Source organism: Amphibalanus amphitrite, unplaced genomic scaffold, assembly GCF_019059575.1.
Source record: "Amphibalanus amphitrite isolate SeventyFive unplaced genomic scaffold, NRLGWU_Aamphi_draft 001475F_arrow, whole genome shotgun sequence".
Classification (NCBI taxonomy): Eukaryota; Metazoa; Arthropoda; class Thecostraca; order Balanomorpha; family Balanidae; genus Amphibalanus; species Amphibalanus amphitrite.
The window spans coordinates 1-20,579 of record NW_024882968.1 but is presented as its reverse complement, the minus strand read 5'-3'; the positions used below and the strand labels follow the sequence as shown (position 1 = coordinate 20,579).

At 47.3% G+C, this 20,579-nt stretch overlaps 1 protein-coding gene across 1 annotated transcript; it reads left to right on the top strand.

Annotated features, from left to right (window-relative positions):
* Positions 1-2,873: 2,873 nt before the first annotated feature.
* On the top strand, positions 2,874-20,300 carry LOC122373303 (the record flags this gene model as incomplete). The annotated part of the gene is made up of 9 exons (XM_043351239.1): positions 2,874-3,521; positions 13,981-14,096; positions 14,506-14,607; positions 15,156-15,341; positions 16,289-16,446; positions 16,768-16,912; positions 17,615-17,742; positions 19,093-19,226; positions 20,198-20,300. Coding segments are annotated over exons 1-9 (1,141 nt in total), but the record flags the coding sequence as incomplete, so codon positions are not given.
* Positions 20,301-20,579: the final 279 nt, after the last annotated feature.

Here is a 20,579-nt window from a genome sequence, read left to right as displayed (position 1 = left end):
CAGAGTTGAGATGGTGGGCTAAAATAGCTCAAATGTTTCTCAACTTTTGTGACTTAGCTTAATGTCAGTGTTTGCTGGCTTAAATCTTTCACATAGTTACTACACATCTTGCTAAATTTGTAAGTACCAAACGAAAACTTATTTGAACGAATTTTATACCTGTCATGCTACAGCAAAAAAGGAGCTTGAGTACTCATGAACGGAACATTTGTCTTCGTTGCTGTAGCCGTCTTATTACCATAAAGAAGTTCCACTTGCCTAGATCGCCAAGCAAAATGAAACCGTAAATACAGTTAGGGTAGCGCCTTGCCTTAAATGTTCGAGAATTTCGAGTTTCAATGACCCAAAAGCCAATCTCGCAATTATGCCAAATTTTCTCCAAGAATAGTCAGATTTGTCTCAATAGTCGACACAAGACGTCACGTATCTTGTCTTTTTGGTATGAATCGTTACGTCCCAGCAATATATTCCACTAACACATGCGACTGTTCACTTCTCGTTATTTCGTATACCGTCTGTCAGACAGGGGCGGATCCAGGAAAACTCCAAGGGGAGGGTCATGAATCGAAGTGGTGCCCCTACCTATACCCAAAATTAAAAACTCAACGGATTTCGTCCACTTCATTTTGGTGGTGCCCCCATTTTCAGTTTTTTTTTATTTTTTATTTTTAGTCAGTATCTTACCTCTTAGCCACAACCACATTTACCAATTGTAAGCAAGTATATATGAATGTGCTATGTGTATGTTGTGGACGCTGAGTAATTAGTACTTACCAGGAACGTTATCAGGTAAGCAAATCGTTGTCAGTCCGACGAACTTGACCCTGGCGTCTAAAGGGTCTATCCTTGACACTTCAGGCTTGTCAGGGGCACCAAAGTTCTTCCAGGGACACCACAAACCTGTCAGGGGCACCTACGGCCTTGTAGGGGCGCCACAGGCCCGCCAGGGGCACCACAGGCCTGCCAGGAAGCAGGGGCACCACAGGTCTAGCAAGTATACACGACAGGCCTGTCAGGGGCACAACGGGCCTGTTGGGCCCATGAGCACCCCTAGGGGCAGGGGCACCACAGTCCTTCCAGGGGCACCGCAGGCCTGTGAGGGGCACCAGCGGCCTAGCAGGGGCACCAGTCAACACAGGCCTGCCAGGGGCACCACAGACCTGCCAGGGGCACCAGAGGCCTGCCAGGAGCACCACCGACCTCGCAGGGGTAACTTGGGCCTGTCAGGGCCCAGGGGCACCACGGGCCTGTCGAGAGGCACTTCAGGCTTTTCAGGGGCACCATAGTCCTCTCAGGGCGCAGGGTAGCAGGGGCACCAGAGGCCTACCAGGGGCACTACAGGCCTAGCAAGGGCACCACTGGTCTATCAGGGGCACCACGAGCCTGTCATAGCCAGGCATCTCAGGCTTGTCAAGGCCCAGGGGCACCACAGGTCTGTGAGGGGCACCAGTGACCTAGCAGGGGCACCAGTCAACACAGGTCTGTCAGGGGCGCCACAGACCTGCCAGGGGCACCACAGACCTGCCAGGGGCACCACCGGCCTCGCAGGGGCACCTTGGGCCTGTCAGGGGCACGACGGGCCTGCCGAGGGGCACTTCAGACTTTTCAGGGGCACCAGTCCTCCCCGGGCGCAGGGGCACCAGAGGCCTGCCAGGGGCACCAGCGGCCTAGCAAGGGCACCAGAGGCCTGCCAGGGGCACCAGCGGCCTAGCAAGGGCACCAGAGGCCTGCCAGGGGCACCACAGGCCTAACAAGGGCACCACGGGCCTGTCAGGGGCACCTCAGGCTTGTCAGGGGCACCTCAGGCTTGTCAGGGCTCAGGGACACCACAGTCCTTCCAAGGGCACCGCAAGCCTGTCAGGGGCACCAGAGGCCTGCCAGGGGCACCACAGGCCTAGCAAGGGCACCTCTGGCCTGTCAGGGGCACCTCAGGCTTGTCAGGGCCCAGGGGCACCACAGTCCTTCCAGGGGCATTACAAGCATGTCAGGGGCACCAGAGGCCTAGCAAGGGCACCACAGGCCTGCCATGGACACCACAGGCCTGCCAGGGGCACCACCGGCCTTGCAGGGGCGCCTCAGGCCTGTCAGGGGCACCACGTGCCTGCCGGGGACACTTCAGGCTTGTCAGGGGCGTTACAGTCCTGTCAGGGCCCAGGGGCACCAGGCCCGTGGTGTCCCTGCTAGGCCTGTGGTGCCCCTGGCGGTCCTGTGGTGCCCCTGTCAGGACTGTGATACCCCTGATAGGCTGGTGGTGCCCCTGGAAGGTCTTTGGGCCCCCGGGCCTCAAGGGGGGGGGGGCCATGACCCATGTGACCCCCCCCTTGGATCCGCCCCTGCTGTCAGAACTAATAAACACAATTACGTAAATCAGCCACCTTTCTCCCGAAGTGGTCAGTTTCTGGCGTCTTCAGCTCTTTGTTGACCCTTTCCGATCCATTGACTAGCATTTATAACAGCCGTGGAAGAAATATTTACATTCGCCACTCTCGTGCCCTTTAATCGTGAGTTATTGCGTTGCGCAACGCAGGGGTTATAGCCCTACATACACAAATTCCGGATCCGAGATCTATGTCACTCCTTTTGTTATTACAGGCCGGATATTCCAAATACCGACCGTCCAGACGCCTGCTGTATGAATCCACTCCATGGCGTGTCCGAGAATCGCTGATCGTTCATCGATAGCCCTTTTGCGAACGCCGCACTCACGCAATGTGAATCCTGACTGGGCCGCCGCCCCCGCCCCCCCCGCCCCCCCCCCCCAGCGAGGCCCGTCTGGTCGTTTTGTGGTCCGACACAGCACCTAATTCTGTTTATTTATACTGAATTCCCGAAGCCTGTTTGGAATGGCCCCGGCTGGGTAGGCTGAACAGACAGGGCAGTCTCAGCAGTGACGGCGGCGGCGGCGGCGGCGGCGGCGGGAGCGGTACAGTAGTAGCTCACCGACCGTCGGTTTTCCTGCGACCACAGCGGCGGCGGTGGCGGCAGTCGTCGCGAGGGGGCGCTGTGTGTGCTGGTGTACCCTCCTCCACACCGCAGTGTCGTCCTCGAGGAGTCGTCAGTCAGTCGAACTCCGCCAACGGAGCGGGAGGGAGGAGAGCCCGTCTAGCATAGCACCGGCTCGAGACATCGACATCGAACAGAGGGTCGTGTTGAACCAACATAACCCCTGCTCGACATAGCGGATCGGTTCGACATAGCATCGAATCGTTTTGAACCAGCACGGCTCGACATAGCTCCTCGGTTCGACATAGCCCCGGTTCGAGCGGCCCGGTTGAAACCCGTCCAGTTGTGCCAGTGGAGTGTGGTGTGCGGTTTGCATGTGGAGCTCATAGCGGGTCGGTCGGTCGGTCAGTGCGCGTTTGGTGCCGAATACCGAACGGTTCCTGGTGAGACTTCCTGGTGCCACTGGTGCCGCTGGTGATTGGTGAGGAGGATTGGTGAACTCTGGAGATATGAAGGTGGTGCTGGTGTCAGTGCTGCTCACGCAGTTGTGCGTGATCACATCGGAACCAATTTCAACGGTGAGTACGGCAGTTTTCGGGGAATATTCGTGGTGTGAATGTATTTGCTTCGTATGGGCTGTTTGGTTTCTGAATTCGTCCCCATTGTTTGTCCCGATGTAGGATGTAAACGTTGGGTCCCGATGTAGAATATAACCTGGAGTAAATGATAAAAGAATGTCTGAAGGCCTGGCAAGCCTGACTTTTTACAGTGAGTGATGTGCTTTTTGCCATAAATATCCACAGTCTACAGTTCCACTTCTGACGAAGGTCCTGCGTCGTTTTCAGTGTTACCAGCTGATTCACATTGTTTTTATGCAGATGCCATGTCATGTGTTTCAGACGTTACCAACGTTTATGGAATGGTATGTTACGTTTCGCAACCGCGAAAGTTTAATCCAGAGTAAATGAAGGCTACTTTAACACATGCGAGTGTTAGTTTTGAATATTTTACACCCAATAGCTTTTACAAAAGTGTGTCATGCCCCCTTCGCCCGACAACTTTTTCCATAAAGCAATGCGAACTACTGTAACTTTCCGTCTTACTTGTTTTTTTTTTTTTCTCGGATATGCGGATTTCTTGGAAAGGATGTGTAACACACACCATGAATAAGGCTAGAAACTCAACTACAGTGCTGTTCCATCGCCCTAGAAAGCTGTTGAACCTTGATACGCTTGGAACAAAATCAGCAACGATGCACAAGCAGCTATTTACCAAAGATTCAAAACGGAGCAGTACTGCACAGCATGCATATTGCACAAGCGTGCCAGTTTTAAGCACCCAGTAACCGTCAATGGGCTCACTCGTGCAGTGCCCACTCGCGTTACAGTATGTGACATGCACTGCCGAATTCAGCTCCCCGCATATTCTGTCCGTTATTTACAAGTCTGATACGTTCCTCGCCCTTCAGCTCTGAGTACCACAATGCCATCAGATAGGGGAGCCTACACCTGCAGAGTCACGTGCCGTGATGCAACGGCATTTTATCGTGTAACGACACTCTTGCGTGTCGTTACTGTACTGATTTACATTGGTGCTGGAATATAGGTCGAATGTGGTGCTTTTCTTGTGTCGAACGGTAAAGGTATTGTGTTCTCTCCACAAGTTCGACTGCTCGTTCTTCGTCGGCATTGTTGTTTAGGAATGATTTATGATAAACTTGTGATTTATTTAAAAAAGGCCATTCGTGCAACAAATAACTTCAGAATTTGGTATTGGGCCGTCTTTCCCTTTAGCTGACTTTCCCACACTTGAAATAATAGCTAAATAAGTGTGTGGAATGGCATGTAATATTGATGTTATGTGGCAATCAGACCCCATGTACTATGTAGTTATGCGTGATGATCATTTCACGTCATTCCTTTGGCCTGGTTATGAGTTATGTACCTCTTCCATAAAACCCACATCCTACACATGAAGCCCCGTCTGAGTTATCGTATAGGAGACGACCCGAAGTGCAGTGTCGCCCCCCTCCGCCGGAAAGTGGCCGTTTTCCTGTGATTGTTGCGCGCAATGAGGAGGAAAGACGCGGGGCAGAGGAGGTATAGGCCGCGGCGCATCGCGTCTAATTCCCAGGGTGCAGCGGCGGTCACTGCAGACGGTTTAGGGGAAGCCGTTCTATTTGGTGTTTGAGTTTCCTGACGGGAATCGATACTATGTAATGAATTTTCATGGATGGTTGGAAGATGAGTCAATTGTGACGAAATTGTCCTGGAATTCACATGTTCATGTGGTTAAGCAATTTCAGAATCAAGTTTTGCTGTGCGACATGTAGGTGACACAATAAATTACCTTTGTGTATTCATATTTGCTTAGCGTTGCCACTGCCATTGGTATTAGGCTGCTTGGATGTCTTAAGATTCAGGCTAGCATTCTGGTAAGTGCCTAATTTTATGAATGCTCTCCTCCGTTTTGATTTTGGTACCACCTAAATTAACCCGCGCCCCAGTGGCGGTCTCGGCCAACTTCGCCCTAGTGAGGGGGGGCATATGTTACCACCCACCTCTAACTCAAAAACTAAGAGGGCTAGAAAGACGCGGTAAAAAGCAGTCGATAGCTCTCGATACGTACGTTTGAAAGTATTTCGGTCATTTTTCACCTTAGAGCAATATTGGGGTCACCAGAGGTCATCAAAGGTCAAAATTTGCCAATTGTCATTATATTTTTCAGAAAACATGCCGCTATCTCAGGAACTATGGTAGCTAGAAAAACGCATGGAAAAGCAATCGATAGCTTTTGAACTTTTCTTTTGAAAAGGTCATATCAATATTGTCCTCAGGTCAACAGTTTAGCCTCCAGAGGGCAAAAACTCCAAAAATAGCTGTTTTTACGAAAAGAGTTTTTCGACAATAACTTTCGACTACAAAAAGCCACGACATTTCTATTGCCAGAATCGTGTTCCCCTCACCGAGACGCGTCGAATGAACTATAAGTTGACCTTGAAAGGTCAACTTAAAAATTTAACCTCAGGTCAAGGTCATGACCTGACCGGAAAAGGTCATGTTGCATATCAGTCAATGCGTCTCAACAAGACAAACACAATGAGACCATCCCCAGCGTTCTATCTCTTTCCAATCGCGAGTTATTGGCAAAAAACTGTTTGTAGCCTCAAATGACCTCGGATGACCTTTCTAGAGGCTATCAGCAAAAATGACACCTTGGTCATCACGAGTGGACTAAATCATTGTGATTCTGAAATATTTGGACTGTTCCTATGCGTACACACGGATCTAGAGGCATTTTCATTTTTCTCCATTGACTTGACGCACTTGACTGAAAGTCGAGGTACATGTCTCGAGCTGCAAAAATGGCTGAGTTACCATCACTTTTGATGTTACGGAAGTTGTATTCTCTGTCTCATTTGTGCTTCACATATCGCTGAAAAATATGGTCATGAAATACAATTTACGTCTATTCGGACAAAATAAATCAAAGCGCTGAGGTCGTATAGTAGATTCTTACCTCAGTGATTTTGCTGGATGTACAGCCCACCGCTAAAGTAATGTAGGGTTTTACCAATCACAACGATTGGCTTTGACTGGCGATTGTTTAATGCGGAGTGATCGAAAAGAAGATGTCAATAGCTAAAATTGCAGCTGCAAGGGTGACGATACCTATAAGCTACATTCAAAGTTTCATTGTAGTCTGGCTAATCGTTCCTAAGCTTCAGAAGCAGAACATACCCATGCCTGAAACCGCACATTACTTCTGCTGTGGACTGTACATATAAAAGACTTTTCTAAAAGTCTTTATAAAAGACCTTTTATAAAAGACCCACCGACGCTCTTATAGCAGTTTTCCGACGCTCTTCAATTCTCTCCTTCCTCTCTAAAACTCTCTTACCCTCTTTCTCTCGCTACTCGCTGCTCCCCTGCCCCCCCCGTCCCCTGCTCCCCCATTCCCTCAGGCATGCCCTTATAAAGACAGTGAGCCTGATCCGGGCACCACCACTGTCACTGGTGGAAATCACTATCACCACCGCGACCGGTCACCTTATGTGGAAGTCCAACAGCGTCAGTCCGTCGGTCTGTCTGTCGGTCTGTCTGTCGGTCAGTCGGTCTGTCGGTTACGTTTGGTCATTTGCATACAACCTTGAGCGGACGACTTCGTTTGCATTGGTCGGGAGATGGTCAGTGGTTTCAGGCTCTAGGTCGATGGGATGGAGGGTTATGAATGAAGAACGTTTATTGCCATATGGAATGTTGATAATGATATGAAGGATGGGGTCAGTTAGGAAAAACAGCGAGCTGGATGTGATGGGAAATCAACTATGGCATGATTTGGTTTCTGTAGAAAATTGAAAGGAGATACTGAAGATGTAATGGTATGCTAGGGTACTTGCTTGACTTAAACGATTGCTCGTAACACTTTAAATGCCTTGACATAACACACATGAACTTATATTGGCCGCAATAAGTTTGTTTTTATAGAATGACTGTTTTATATTGCGTTTAATTGTACATATTTAGCTTTTGTCGTATCGCGGAAGTTTATGGTGTTCGGCTGGAACCTGATATACGGCTAAGACTTAGTGAAACCCTCCTAGATGGATGTACTACTCTGTATAATTAGGGGATCGAAGGCTGATGAGGTACAGCTGAAATTTATTGCAGTGTCTGTTATGCAACTGGTTCGACTATGAATTGTACTTAACTTAGTAGACTAATGGACTCTAATGTTATGTATGCATGAGAAGGATGATTATCCTGTTACTTAATTGCATATCTGCATGTCACACAGTATTTAACCTTTTCGGCTTCAATGGCTGATTTGGCCATAATGAAACATTATCATTCAGCCGAAATCGAATCAGCATTGCCTCTTCCCTGCCAAATATATCAGTAAATTCCTGAGGAAAATCCTTTAGTCAACTTGTGTTTGTTGGCGCTGTTTCAAATACAGTACCATAGACCACTATATATCTGGACTGTGCACGGAAATTAGGGCCCTGCCATTAGGGCCCTAACTTTCGAAGGTCGTCACAGCCAACTTATTCGCCATATGATGATGTGCTTTGGGAAACATCACCACTAGTCAATTTGTAATCTGAGTTATATCTTACATTGAGCAAAAAATATATAATATTAGCGCAATCATCGAAAAAAGAAGGGCATTTTCTGCCCATTTCTTCCATGATTTAACATGGTGTGGATGATGGTTCCCAGCTAATTTTCACGAGAATTAGCAAATTTTCACAGACATGTAGCGAAGATTTTTGCAAGATTATTGTTGTTTGTTGTTTATCATTGACATGCGGGATAGTTCTCTTTTGTCTTTAAATAAAATGAAACCTTTTAATGCATACATGCCACTGAAATACAGTAAAATGTGCCGCTAGTGATAATCACTTCAGAATATCCTATGAACAGAACGGGGAGTGAGCATATTCAAAGAGCCAAGACAGTGCATGCAACAATGTCAGTTTTCCGGTTCCTGGCTAAGGCATCAATATGAAGTCAATTTCTATATGCCCTAAAGCTGAAAATGTCTTGGAATTCTGACCACTGCACAGTGGGGATTTTTCCGATCTAGCACGTATTTATTCGTAGAGGGCAAACCATAGGTAGAATTGTAGCCAGATTGTGCACAGATGTTGGCTGGTGTGTCCTGGTGAGAATTTTACCTGTAAATGTGCATAATCAACATAGTATAGGGGGTTCAATTGGACCCCCCGCTCAGCCGTTTGGCCCCTGATCAAGCTAGAGCTTCGCGGAAAAGTCAAGCGTGCTGCCTATGACGAAATTAGGCCGAATATATCCAATTTCAAAGTCCAAGGTCATAAGCTGACTTTCCAAGTCAGTTTAATGACCCAACTAAAGTTGGGAAATCGAGACCTCTTGAAACTTAGCAAAGTTAGGGTGTTACGGGGTATTTTGGGGTGCTGATCACGAATTTCATGTTAGTTTTGATCACAGACGATGTCTTTATGCATTTAGGCCAGGTCGGGTCAGGTCAGGTTAGATCAATTAGTAGGCGTCCTGCCGGCCATCCATAGAAGTGTCACCTACTACTGATAGCTTCGTAACATGGAACGAAGGCACTAGAACTACTTCGTAAATATTCAAGTGGCTGCTAAAATCGAAATCAGCACCAAAAACTACCCTAGAAACAAGTAAAACTCGAAAAAGTGAACCAAGGTCATCAAAAGGTCAATGACCTTGACTTGACCTTCACGTGACCTTGACACCCACCATTATGCATGGCACCAACATCATTTCACATATTTGAACGTTTAAAACCACAAAAAGACTGGAAACCGCGGATAATGTGAGCTGGCATACGCCGAATCGCGATTCCGGCCAAACATGGTCTCGAGAAATATGCCACAGGTCAAAGGTCAGTTGGGTCAGAGTCATGAAATTTTTAAGTTAGATGTAAAATTGATGATCTCGAGGGTACCGAAAGTTTCGGCGCGATCGGCCGCTTTTTGCGCGAGTAATTTGCGGAAAACCATGGGGTTTTATCCGACCCCTTCCCCCTCCCCCTCCTCACAATTGCGATGGTTAATAAGGTTACGGTATGTATAATTTACGCTTGTCATCCTTTTCCTAATGAATGTGTCTCAGAAAATATGCATCATATAAATCACGAAGTAAAATTATTCGCCTATGTCCGGAACATACCTATATCGTGCTGTTTGCACTAGCGCTCCTCGAGTGGGGTGTTAAGATACTCTAATGTGAATATTCCGTGTTCAGGCAAGTTTCGGCAGCCAAACTAGGCGTTGTCTTGTGCAGAAGAAAGTGGCGAATTCGATAGGATATATTTCGGAGTGGAAAAATGTGGAGAACATTGTTGATTTCCTACATTTATTTAGAATACCATTCCTTCAATATGGTGTATGTAAGGGTTTTTTGTAAAGGGCATTTTTGTGACCTTAGTAAGGTTGTGGCATACTTTCTGTTTGCCATTCCATTCCTAATAAAGGTGCCTTTCAGACGATATGCAACTTTAAGACCTCGCAAGATTAAAACCAACAAGACAGGACAATGAAATTGAGCTATACTTTCGGGCCTTGCTGAGCCCATTGAGTAATCACGCATGAGTGTGAACTTTGGGCGCATTTTTCCTAGTTTTGCTGTGGACATACAGATAAAACAATGCCATGTATGAAAAATTCAGACATTTCTTAGCCCTACTGACACAAAAAATAAACAAAAATCCAAAAAATATTTTTTGAATTAATAGGCGCTAGATCGGAAAAATCCCCACTGTGCACTGGGCTCCCTGTGAGTTTTATTACATGCTGTGACGCTGGCCGAGACCGAAAAATTGAGCAGAAGACAACTGTAAGGAGAGGTGGCGGATCCGTTTCCAGACTGGCGGCTCCTATAATATCAGTCACAAGTGAAGCCCAAAACTAGCTAAAGTCTTGCAATTTGGTCAAGTGATGGTCACATATGTTATGGCTTGCGGAGAGCTGGCGTGCCCACATCAGCAATCTGTGTTCCGCTCCTGCATGCAAGCAATGGGTCCTGCTCTGGTAACAGCTGCCGAGTCGCTCTCTCTTCGGCACACGTATAGCTTCAAACGTGTGTTTCAAGACAGCGCGACTATCATTGTAAAGGAAAACGATAACTTTCTTCACATTGCTCGCTGAGGGAGTCACACTGTCGAGAAGCACCTCAAGTTACAACGCTACGACCTGCATTCCTTCAACACATTGATGTGTATAGTTGAGCGATAAACAAACATTGCAATTCATGGAGTCAATATGGACAGTATACCGTCACTCAACACCAGCGATGCGCGAACAGAGCTTCATGAAATAAGAAAGCTTCATGAAAATGAGAAAGGTTGAGCCGCAGGACGTAAACACAATGCAACATTCCTGGGATCAGTTTGTCTATGCAATCAATAACTACGATCCTATTCGTCGATGTGTAAGATACCTACATGGCTGAGAATTTCAGATGTGGATTTACAATTCGAATAGTAACTAAAGGCAAATGTAGCACAAGAACTATAAGAAAGTGCATTCCTAAGTGCGAAGCTCTGCTGCAGTGTCCAGTGAACCGAGATCTCGTGACTCCGTCTAAATCTCGAATCTCGATCGCCATCACCCGCTGCAAAATGCGGCCACCGTCACTGACAACGGTGTTCAAAAGTCCCCTTCTCTCGAGAGGGACAGATGACAGAACCCGTCTGTCCCTATGCTGAGCATGAAATCGGCCTCAGTGGAAGCAGGGAACAGTTGTGGCCCAGCAGGTCACCTCGGACGGTCTCGCTAAAAACGCAGCACCGGCAGCTTTGTTATTTACCCATAGGAATCTTCGTAATTCCGTGGCGCAGATCGTGTGGGCTTTCAAAGCATTGAGCCGGGTGCGTGTCTGATTTAGACAGGCAAATTAATCTGCAGTGTGTCCAATATGTCATCAGACTGTCTCTTGTCAAAAACGACCGATCACGGATTGTTCCTGTCTATTGATGCTTTGAACTTAATACAGTGTGATATACCTGTCTATAAGTGCTTTTATTTATTTATCGTGTTAAAAATCATGCTATAAATCATTTATTAAAATATACATCACATTTAAGAAGTTACTTTCATTTAAATGGGCTTACTAGACCGTCAATACACAATTCCGCGTGCTACGTCGAATTTCCCAGCAGGGCCCTAATAGCAGTCGGCAAAATCCGTGCACAGTCCAGATATATAGTGGTCTATGACAGTACCTAATTATACAAGTGTGTAAAAGATCCCAGTTACCATTCGCTGCGTACCTTTACACGAGTGCCTTGCTTTGGCTGCATTGGGTGCTATGTCGCTGTCAATAAAACAAAGAAGAAAAAACCCTGTAAGTAGGTCGCTTCAATCGTACGTATTACATGTCAGCGTCATGAATACAGTGTCTTTGTTCTGCATCGTATCACAACCAAGAGAAAAATGTTCCTAAACTTCTTGACAAACGTCTTCTTAACCCGCGCCGTGCTGGTGGCCTGAACTTTCCGCCGAGTGCTGGGGGGGGGGGCGTTTTCACGCCCCCCCGTCTAACTCGGCTCCTGGGCCACGTAGCGACACGCGGTAAGCGGCAATCGAAAGAGCGTCAAAAATAAGGACGAAAACACTTCGGTCATTTTTTGGGTCAGGTCAAAGGTCAGGTCACCAGAGGTCACCAAAGGTAAAATGTTGACTATTTCAACATTTTGGAAACTGCCCACGGCTATCTCGGGAACCGATAGAGCTACAGCGCCGCGGAAAAGCGCATTCGATAGCCCTTTTACAGACCTTTCTGAGTAATTTTCTCAGATTTGACCTCAGGTCAACGGTTTAGCCTCCAGAGGGCAAAAACTCCAAAAATAGCCGTTTTTACGAAAAACGTTTTTTCGTCAATAACTTTTGACTCATAAGCGCCATGACATTACTTTTGCCAGCATCGTGTTCCTCTCGTCGAGACGCGTCGAATGAACTATTTGTTGACCTTGAAAGGTCATTTTGAAAATTTGACCTCAGGTCAAGGTCATGACCTGACCGAAAAGGGTCATGTTGCATATCAGTCGATCCGTATCGTCGAGCTGAACACATCTGACGTGTTTTCACCGCTCTAGCACGTCTCTATCAAAAGTTATAGCCAAAAAACTGCTGGCGACCGTTCATGACCTGAGATGACCTCAGGGGCACACAGAGGGGTCACAGGTGCATTTTTCCTATTCAGTGTGTCATGTTTACCTATGAACCGATGTTTGAGAGCGTTTTGAACGATATTCGTCCAAAAGAGGCGCATTTCAATTTTCTCCCATTTACTTATAATGGAGAGGTCGCAAAATTGACCTGACCTTAGGTCACAGATATCAAAAATCCGAGATATACATTTTATACATACTGTTACTCATATCAATCGCTGAAAGTTTCAAAGTGATCGTTCAGTCGGTGTAGCTATAGCGAGCCTTTGAACTTTTTCTGAGGTAAGGTCACTTGACGTGACCTGGTGACCTGACCTTGAACGGCCTAGGTCTGAAATTTTCACAACATGTGCGGAAATGATGTAGGAACACGTGTACCAAAAACAGCGGCGCTGCGCGCCGCCGTTTTTGAGATATTTGCGAAAAACTTGAGGGGGGGCGTAAAAACGCCCCCCCCAGCACGGCGCGGGTTAAGAAAGACCAGTGCGTATCTGAGCTCGAATCGCAACATGACTCATTAGTTATTGTTGAAGCGCAGAATGCATGGAGTTTTATCAGAGCCGTCAAACGCAGTGGTGCATTCATTGGGTTGCATTCATGGTTGAGTATATTCCGTATATCTATACAGAAGATCAGGTCACAGGGTAGATTGTATTGTAACATCCGTTATTTGTAAAATTACTACCGTGGGAAAGCTTCCTATGGCTGTTAAATGTAACCTTGCTTTAGGTCTGTTACCGACTGATTTTGTCATTGTTTCATTGTGTTAGAGACAACGATGTGTTTTGCTCCGCACTTAAGTGGTGGTCCCATTGAAGGAAACAATGCTTCATATTGAAGTGGCACCACGTAAGCCAATGGCACAGTAGCTTTTGCTCGCATTTTTTCATGTTAAGCATGCCGCTTTATGAAGAAAAAAATAAGTAAAAACGAGCATTGGCCACCAAGCACGCCTTTAGTTCGTTCATTACAGCCTAGTTATGCACCTGCTTACGGCTTTTGATACCTTCCCTGGAGCTCGGTGTGAATTAGTGTGAGTTTGATTTAACCTCACCCATAGACCCCTTTAAACAAAGGGGTCTATTTCAACCCCTTTGTATAAAGGGGTCTATGCCTCACCGCGTTAGTGGCTCTCTCACTTTCGTCTATCATACTTTTTCTGTGAGTCGTGGTATGTGACTCGTGATCCGATATGTCCCGTCATCTTCCGTGATATTTGACCCATGATCCGTGAGTGTCCCGTGATCTCTTAATTCGTGATGGCCCCACGATGCCAGTATAGTCTCCATAACCACCTAACTAACCACCTAACTAACTGACTCACAAACTAACCAAAGCTCGACTGTTCTCCGCCAGCTGCTGTTTCCCGACGACCCGGAGTTTCCAGCCTACAAGGAGCACCTCATCACCACCACCCGTCGGCCGGTGAGGGTGCACAATGGGCGACAACAGAAAAAGAACAGAATCAACGGGTAAGTTGGCGCATAAGGATTAAGGAATCAAACAGGGGGTTGTAAGTGGGAATTATTTGACTAATGTATTGATAAAAGCTTGTTGGAAGAGGATGTTTTATTTTAAAATAGGGCAACAATTTTGTAACGCTGAACGCGTGATCACAACTATAGGAAATGTAATAACTGAATAGCCAACTCAGGCATATTGAAGCAATGCTTAGTTCGATATTTTCAAAAATATTTGTATAAGTGAGTGATCGTTACGACAGAGTGGACGTCAAAGCGCTCCCTCAGTTTGTTTATATTGAAGTTACGCAATCAGCTGTACGAGATAACTCTTCCAAATTGAATACCTATTTCACAAATGTCCCACAAACTGATGGAATTCCTCCGTCTTTTCTGATGGAATTCCTTCGTCTTTTCCCAGTATATCGCAGACGGCTCGGTCGTCCCGTTTCCGCCCCGATCCAAACGCCAAGAAGCAGCTTACAGACATCACCTCGTACCGGCAGGCGCGACGGCAGTTCCGGTAAGGCACCCAGCTTCCGGTCCAGCTTCCGGTACACTTCCGGTCGAACTTTGTCTGACTTCCGGTGTGCTCTCAGCGCACTCTGGTGATGGTTGTTTTGTGTCGAAATGGCAGTGTTTGGTGCGCATTTGCGAGTTGCGTGTTGTAAGCTTCCCACGCACTATTCTGTTGGCAATTATTTGAGCAATTTTGTCACTTATTCTTAGGTCAGCTGCGGATAAGTTTTAGATGGCAACAAAAACGATCGCGTTTCACGTAACTATACACTTCATTATAGTTCGCTTCATGCAATCTCGCATGACCGTCGCAGATGCTATGCAAACAATTCGCTTAACGAATCAAGTCGCCTAGCAACATGCGGTTGATTGCAACTCCATAATTCATTCCATAATTCATTCCATAGTTCAATACTCAATGGACTGTCTCACTCGCATGCATCATCCATTGGACCTGTTAAACATTTTCAGGTATGATCACCCATCTTTAGGCATGACCCATGACCATTCATCGTATGACCAATGACCGTATATCTTTCTCTCCATCCTCAGGTATGACCGGCGAGACCCGCAGAGTTTCGACGACACCTCCCTGGTGGGGGTGCTCCCCCCTAGAAGGGGAGGCTCGTCCCGTGCCCCTCCTGCTCCCCGGCCCTCCCTGACAGTGACCAGGGGAGGCATGCCGGTGGTCGAGATGGGACCCGATGTCACCCGACATTGTCCTAGTCCCACCGGGAGGTGAGAGAGAGGGAGGGGGAGAGAGAGAGAGAGAGAGAGAGGGAGGGAGGGAGGGAGGGAGGGAGGGAGAGGGAGGGAGGGAGGGAGAGAGGGAGAGAGGGAGAGAGGGAGAGAGAGGGAGGGAGGGAGGGAGGGAGGGAGAGAGAGAGAGAGAGAGAGAGAGAGAGAGAGAGAGAGAGAGAGAGAGAGAGAGAGAGAGGGAGGGAGGGAGGGAGGGAGAGAGAGGGAGGGAGAGAGAGAGAGAGAGAGAGAGAGAGAGAGAGAGAGAGAGAGAGAGAGAGAGAGAGAGGGAGGAGAAAAAAATGTGTAGAAATGATGCATATAGATGTCAAACTTACGATGCTGCTGTTAGTAAATTTGTGGTCGTCATTAGTGTCAGGAGAGTTAGAAGTGATTTTTCCAATGCGCATGTTTTGGACCACGGCCCGGAAGGCTTCGCTAAGAATACCAGGAAATGTAAATATTGCCGCATTGTTTGATGAAGCCTGGCACCACCATGCCAAATCCACACGTTCGCAACTGGGTAGGCAGTAGCGTAGTTCCACAAAGCATGGTCGCCCATATATTGGCGGAGCCATTTGCAAGTGAAATATTGCGCCGGGCTGCATAATGAATAGGCGGTGAGGTTTTAAAGTGAATCGGATACAGCTGCAGTTGGTAAACTAACCAAGTCTGTGAGTTGTAACTAAACCGGATCAGGATATGTTTCATGTAGTTGGCTTCACCTCTTGAAGCCGGGTGCGCTACGCAAATTTCATTTTGCGCACGAGTAAAGGGATATTCCTGTTTGTTGTATTCTTCAAATATTCATGAATGATGCATAGCATTGATCATAGAATGACCGGCATACAAATGCATACCTCCAGTCAATATTCCTCAAATACCACCCTGACCACATGATGTTTAGCCCTCACATTTCATCCTCACCCCCCCTCTCTCCGTTATAGATTTCCGATAATGCGCCACTGCGACAAGTACCTGGAGTGCGTGTTCAGCTCGGGTTACCTCCGCTCGTGTGCTCCGGGCACCCAGTTCGACTCGGTATCCGCCCAGTGCACCTTCCCCTATAAGGCGCGCTGTGCCGACGACTTTGAACTCTATGATGGTGAGTGGCACAGCGGAAAATAGTTTACGGAAATCATCGCGAATGTTTAGATGTTTAGTATAGTGGTTTTAGTATTGTGATAATAATTATTTGTTAATTTGAAGCCGGCGGAAAGGTATGGGTAGTGATGATGCTTTCTTGCTAGCCTACTGAGGTGGATAGTAATGTTGTCTGGTAGGTATTTGTGTTTTTATTGTAATATTTTGTGTGCTAAGTAATCCTTTGTGCTTGTAAGCTAAGTAACCTTGTTGTATCGCTCCGCGATCCCTCCCCCCCCCCCACACACACTGAGCTGACCTACCTCCCCTGTGTCTGTACCAGGTCCCGACGACCTGGCGGCCGCGGCCTCCACCCTGCCCCCTCTCACCCCGTCCGTTATGGAGACACCCACGGCTCAGCTGCGGGCGGACGGCTCCGTGTCCACCGAGTGTCCCCGGCCGGCCGGCATGTTCGCTATACCCAACAGGTGGGTTTGTGCGGATAGGGGATAGGGGATAGTAGGGGATAAGGGATAGTAGGAATAGGGGATAATGGGGATAATAGGGGACAAGGAATAGTAGGGATAATAGGGGTAGGAGATAGGGATAGTGGGGATAATATGGATAATAGAGATAGGGGATAGTAGGGATAGGAGATAGTGGGGGATAGTTGGGATAGTAGGGATAATAGGGATAGGGGATATTAGGGATAGGGGATATTAGGGATAGGGGATAGTAGGGATAGGGGATAGTAAGGATATAGTAGGGATAGCAGGGATAGGGGATAGTAGCACTTAATTGGTGCACGTCTTGATCTCCCACTGAGCCTGGTTCATCTATAAATCAAGTGCGTCTTGGTCTGTAACGGATGGGCTGGAATCTGTTCAATGGGTTTGGTGAAGCTCGAATGGGTGATCTCGTATTTGTAAAGGTGTCGAGCCTGTGCATGACACAAATTACAAGTGATAAGATGCTTGTCGCGTCATATAAAATTCGAACTGCTTGCATTTGCACTAGCATATGAAGCTCAGGCTCGCGTCTTGACATTGATAAACGCTAACCTTGTTCCAAGTGGCTCTAAAGTAACCTTTCTTCCGTACGAACGGAAGTTTCTGTCATCTGCCTCTAGAACCGCTGCACTGAACCACCTCGTCCACCCCCCTCTCACCCCCCCCCCTGCCCCCCTACAGGTGTGACGCGTTCCTGAACTGCTGGGCCGGCGTGGGCCACGTCCAGCAGTGTGCGCCCGGAACCCTGTTCAACTGTCACACCGAGAAGTGTGACTTTCCTCACAACGTGCGCTGCGTTCAGCCAGATAGTAAGTTGAACAGGCGGACAGTTAGTGGGGGGAGGAGGGGGGAGTCGGGAGGGGGGAGGATGGGAGTCGGCAGGGGAATAGTATTCATTGTTACTTGTTAGTTATGCTAGTGATGTAGTGATAAAATGCACAGGCAAGCTATGAAGGCGAACACAACGAAAGTTTGGCAATTTTTTGTCCTTTCACTGTTTCAGCCTTCAGAAGGCACTACTGAAGACAGTACTGAAACAGTAATGCTTGACGGTTAATTGGTTTAAGTGTCCTTCATAGCTGGACGATATTTTAACACACAACTGTCTAGCTAATTGCTTATTTGTTTTGTATGACTGACTTGGCTTACATCTATGTTCAAGGTCCCTTTCGCTAGTATGTTACTGTGTTAAAACGACCAAACGAACAGCCTGTTCTTGAGGAGGAAGGTTGAGCATATCTATTGACGAGGAAGGATGCTCTAGCTAATTCGTAATCGCCGTCTAATCATGTGCAGCCGGACTAACCATTTTTGCGGCAAATTGTCGCCAACTTCTAGCGGTAAATGTCACCTTTAAAGGTCATTCCAGGTATTGTGCGTTGAGTAATAGTGACATGTATATTCGGTAAGCATATTTGACTTATCGGATCACCCATTTCCGACCAATGTGCTCAAAAACTTGCACTGGAAGTCGGTCGAGTCATGAAACAAGAATGATGACTCGGTTCTACACTCATCGCATTGCTTCTGGAATCTGCTCCAGATCGCGTGCCCTGCGACACTGGACAGTCCAAATTCTGAGTCACTAGCCGAGTACCCAGTTTCGAATCTCGGTTTCCGTTTTTCCACGACGCAAACACGCGGCTTTGTGAACTTGAGCAGGCGTCCGCTGTTAGGGCCGTATCTGACGAATTCCGAGCGATTCCGGCACTGTATTCGAGAAACACGCAATGGGCGGGCGGCTGACGTCATCACTATGACGTCACTGGTGAAGATGGTACGTCATTGGATACAACTGGAGGTCGTGTGCGGTGTCATTGTGCTGGATGGAAACCAGACCTGATAGTTGACGGCGCTGTATTTAGGCCCTGGATAAAGTATACCAAATCGCTGCGAAGAAAATGTTATGCCCGACGTTGTTTCCCTGAAAACTGGCGTCTGACGACACACGCAATCCAAATACGTATTTACCGATTAAGTGTAGTGCAGGTTCTTTTCACTATCAAATTACAACTCCCGTTCTTCAGAGAAAGTCTTGCAATGTGCCGGCTTTCTCGGAGTGAAAGTCGGCACATTGTGTCGGCACACTTTCAATGTGTCGTACAATTTTTAGAATATATTGACAACGACGTTTTCCCGTTGTTTTCTTCTGTTTCCAGAGCCCCAGGCGCCGATGATCGACGTATCGCAGTTCGCTCGGAACGGGGTGCAGGCCCGGTCCCGGTTCGGCTCAGTGATGGCGCCTCCGTCCGGGCAGAGGCTCAGAGTGCGGGGAGGACGATCACTGTCCCAGGTAGGTGTCTCAGGCAGGAGTGCAGAGCCGGAGCCGGAGCTGGAGCCCGAGCCGTGAAACAATATAGCCTGGAGCCGGAGCCGGAGCCGTGAAACAATATAGCCCGGAGCCGGAGCCGGAGCCGTGAAACAATATAGCCCGGAGCCGGACCCGGAGCCGTCAGAAATTTCCACGGCTCCGCATCCCTGGTCTCAGGGGTCTCAGGGTATATAAAATATTGCTACATACTCGTAAGTGACTACGTCACCGTGCCTATAAATGTACTGCCTTTACTGGTTATAAGGCGATGTATGGGTTTAAACGGCCGTATGGGTGTGTGAAGTGTGTGATGCTTGTTGAGAGAATGGAGGGATAGGATAGGCTCCAGGGGTAACTATCCATCTCACAGTAACTATCTCACGGTAACTATCCATCTCAGATGGATATGGCAAAATCCATCTCACTGCCGAAGGTCTTGATACTCCTGATGGTTAAAAGCTTGTCTGTTTTTTTTTTTTACACTTTGGCTTTTGGGGTCATTCAAACCTTGATTCAAACATCCTCTCACAGTGCTGTAGACGACGTTCTTTGACATCAATCGCTCGTCAGAGTCCCGTCTAACTATGAGCGTTCAGCCGCATGTTTTCCTTCATTTGAAGCCTCTTTCCGGTTTGAAATCTGCCATGTCCCTTATTGTCTTCCTGATCAGTTGTCAGTTTCCTTCCGTTCCCAGAGTTTAATAGAAAATGTGTCGTGGTGACATCTTCCCTATCAAACGGGAATTGCCCGATCACTGCCTTGGTGACACGTTTTCACTTATATTTCATTCATTTGAGATAGCGGCCTGTGAAAGCATATAACCTGCTATAGTACAACCTGCTATAACCTGCAATAGAAACCTGCTATATAATCTGCTATAGCGTACTATAGTACATAACCTGTCTGTTTCTGCTTCCTGTTTTGACAACAAGCGCGTGCTCGTGTACCACCAGGGTCACGTGCAGATGTACCACGAGGGCCAATGGAACCATGTGTGTGAGGACGAGTTTACACGACATATGGCCGATACGTCTGCTGGGACATGGGCTTCAAACGGTACGTAATTAATAGAAATGAATTGGAAGTTTTCATAGATGGGTGATTGGGGATTTGTTACTTTTTACTTTATTCTCAGTGGCTAATATATGACATTCGTGTAGTGTACCCGATCGTACAGATAAATGCACATTTAAGTTAATGCACGGAAAGCTTCCATTGACGGTCGTTCTATATTTGAATGAATGATTATAATCTAACTGCTAATTATACAAATTGCGTAAATATGTCTAGCACAAATTTAGTTCAAGTATGTGATCTTATGTGTGATAAAAAAGC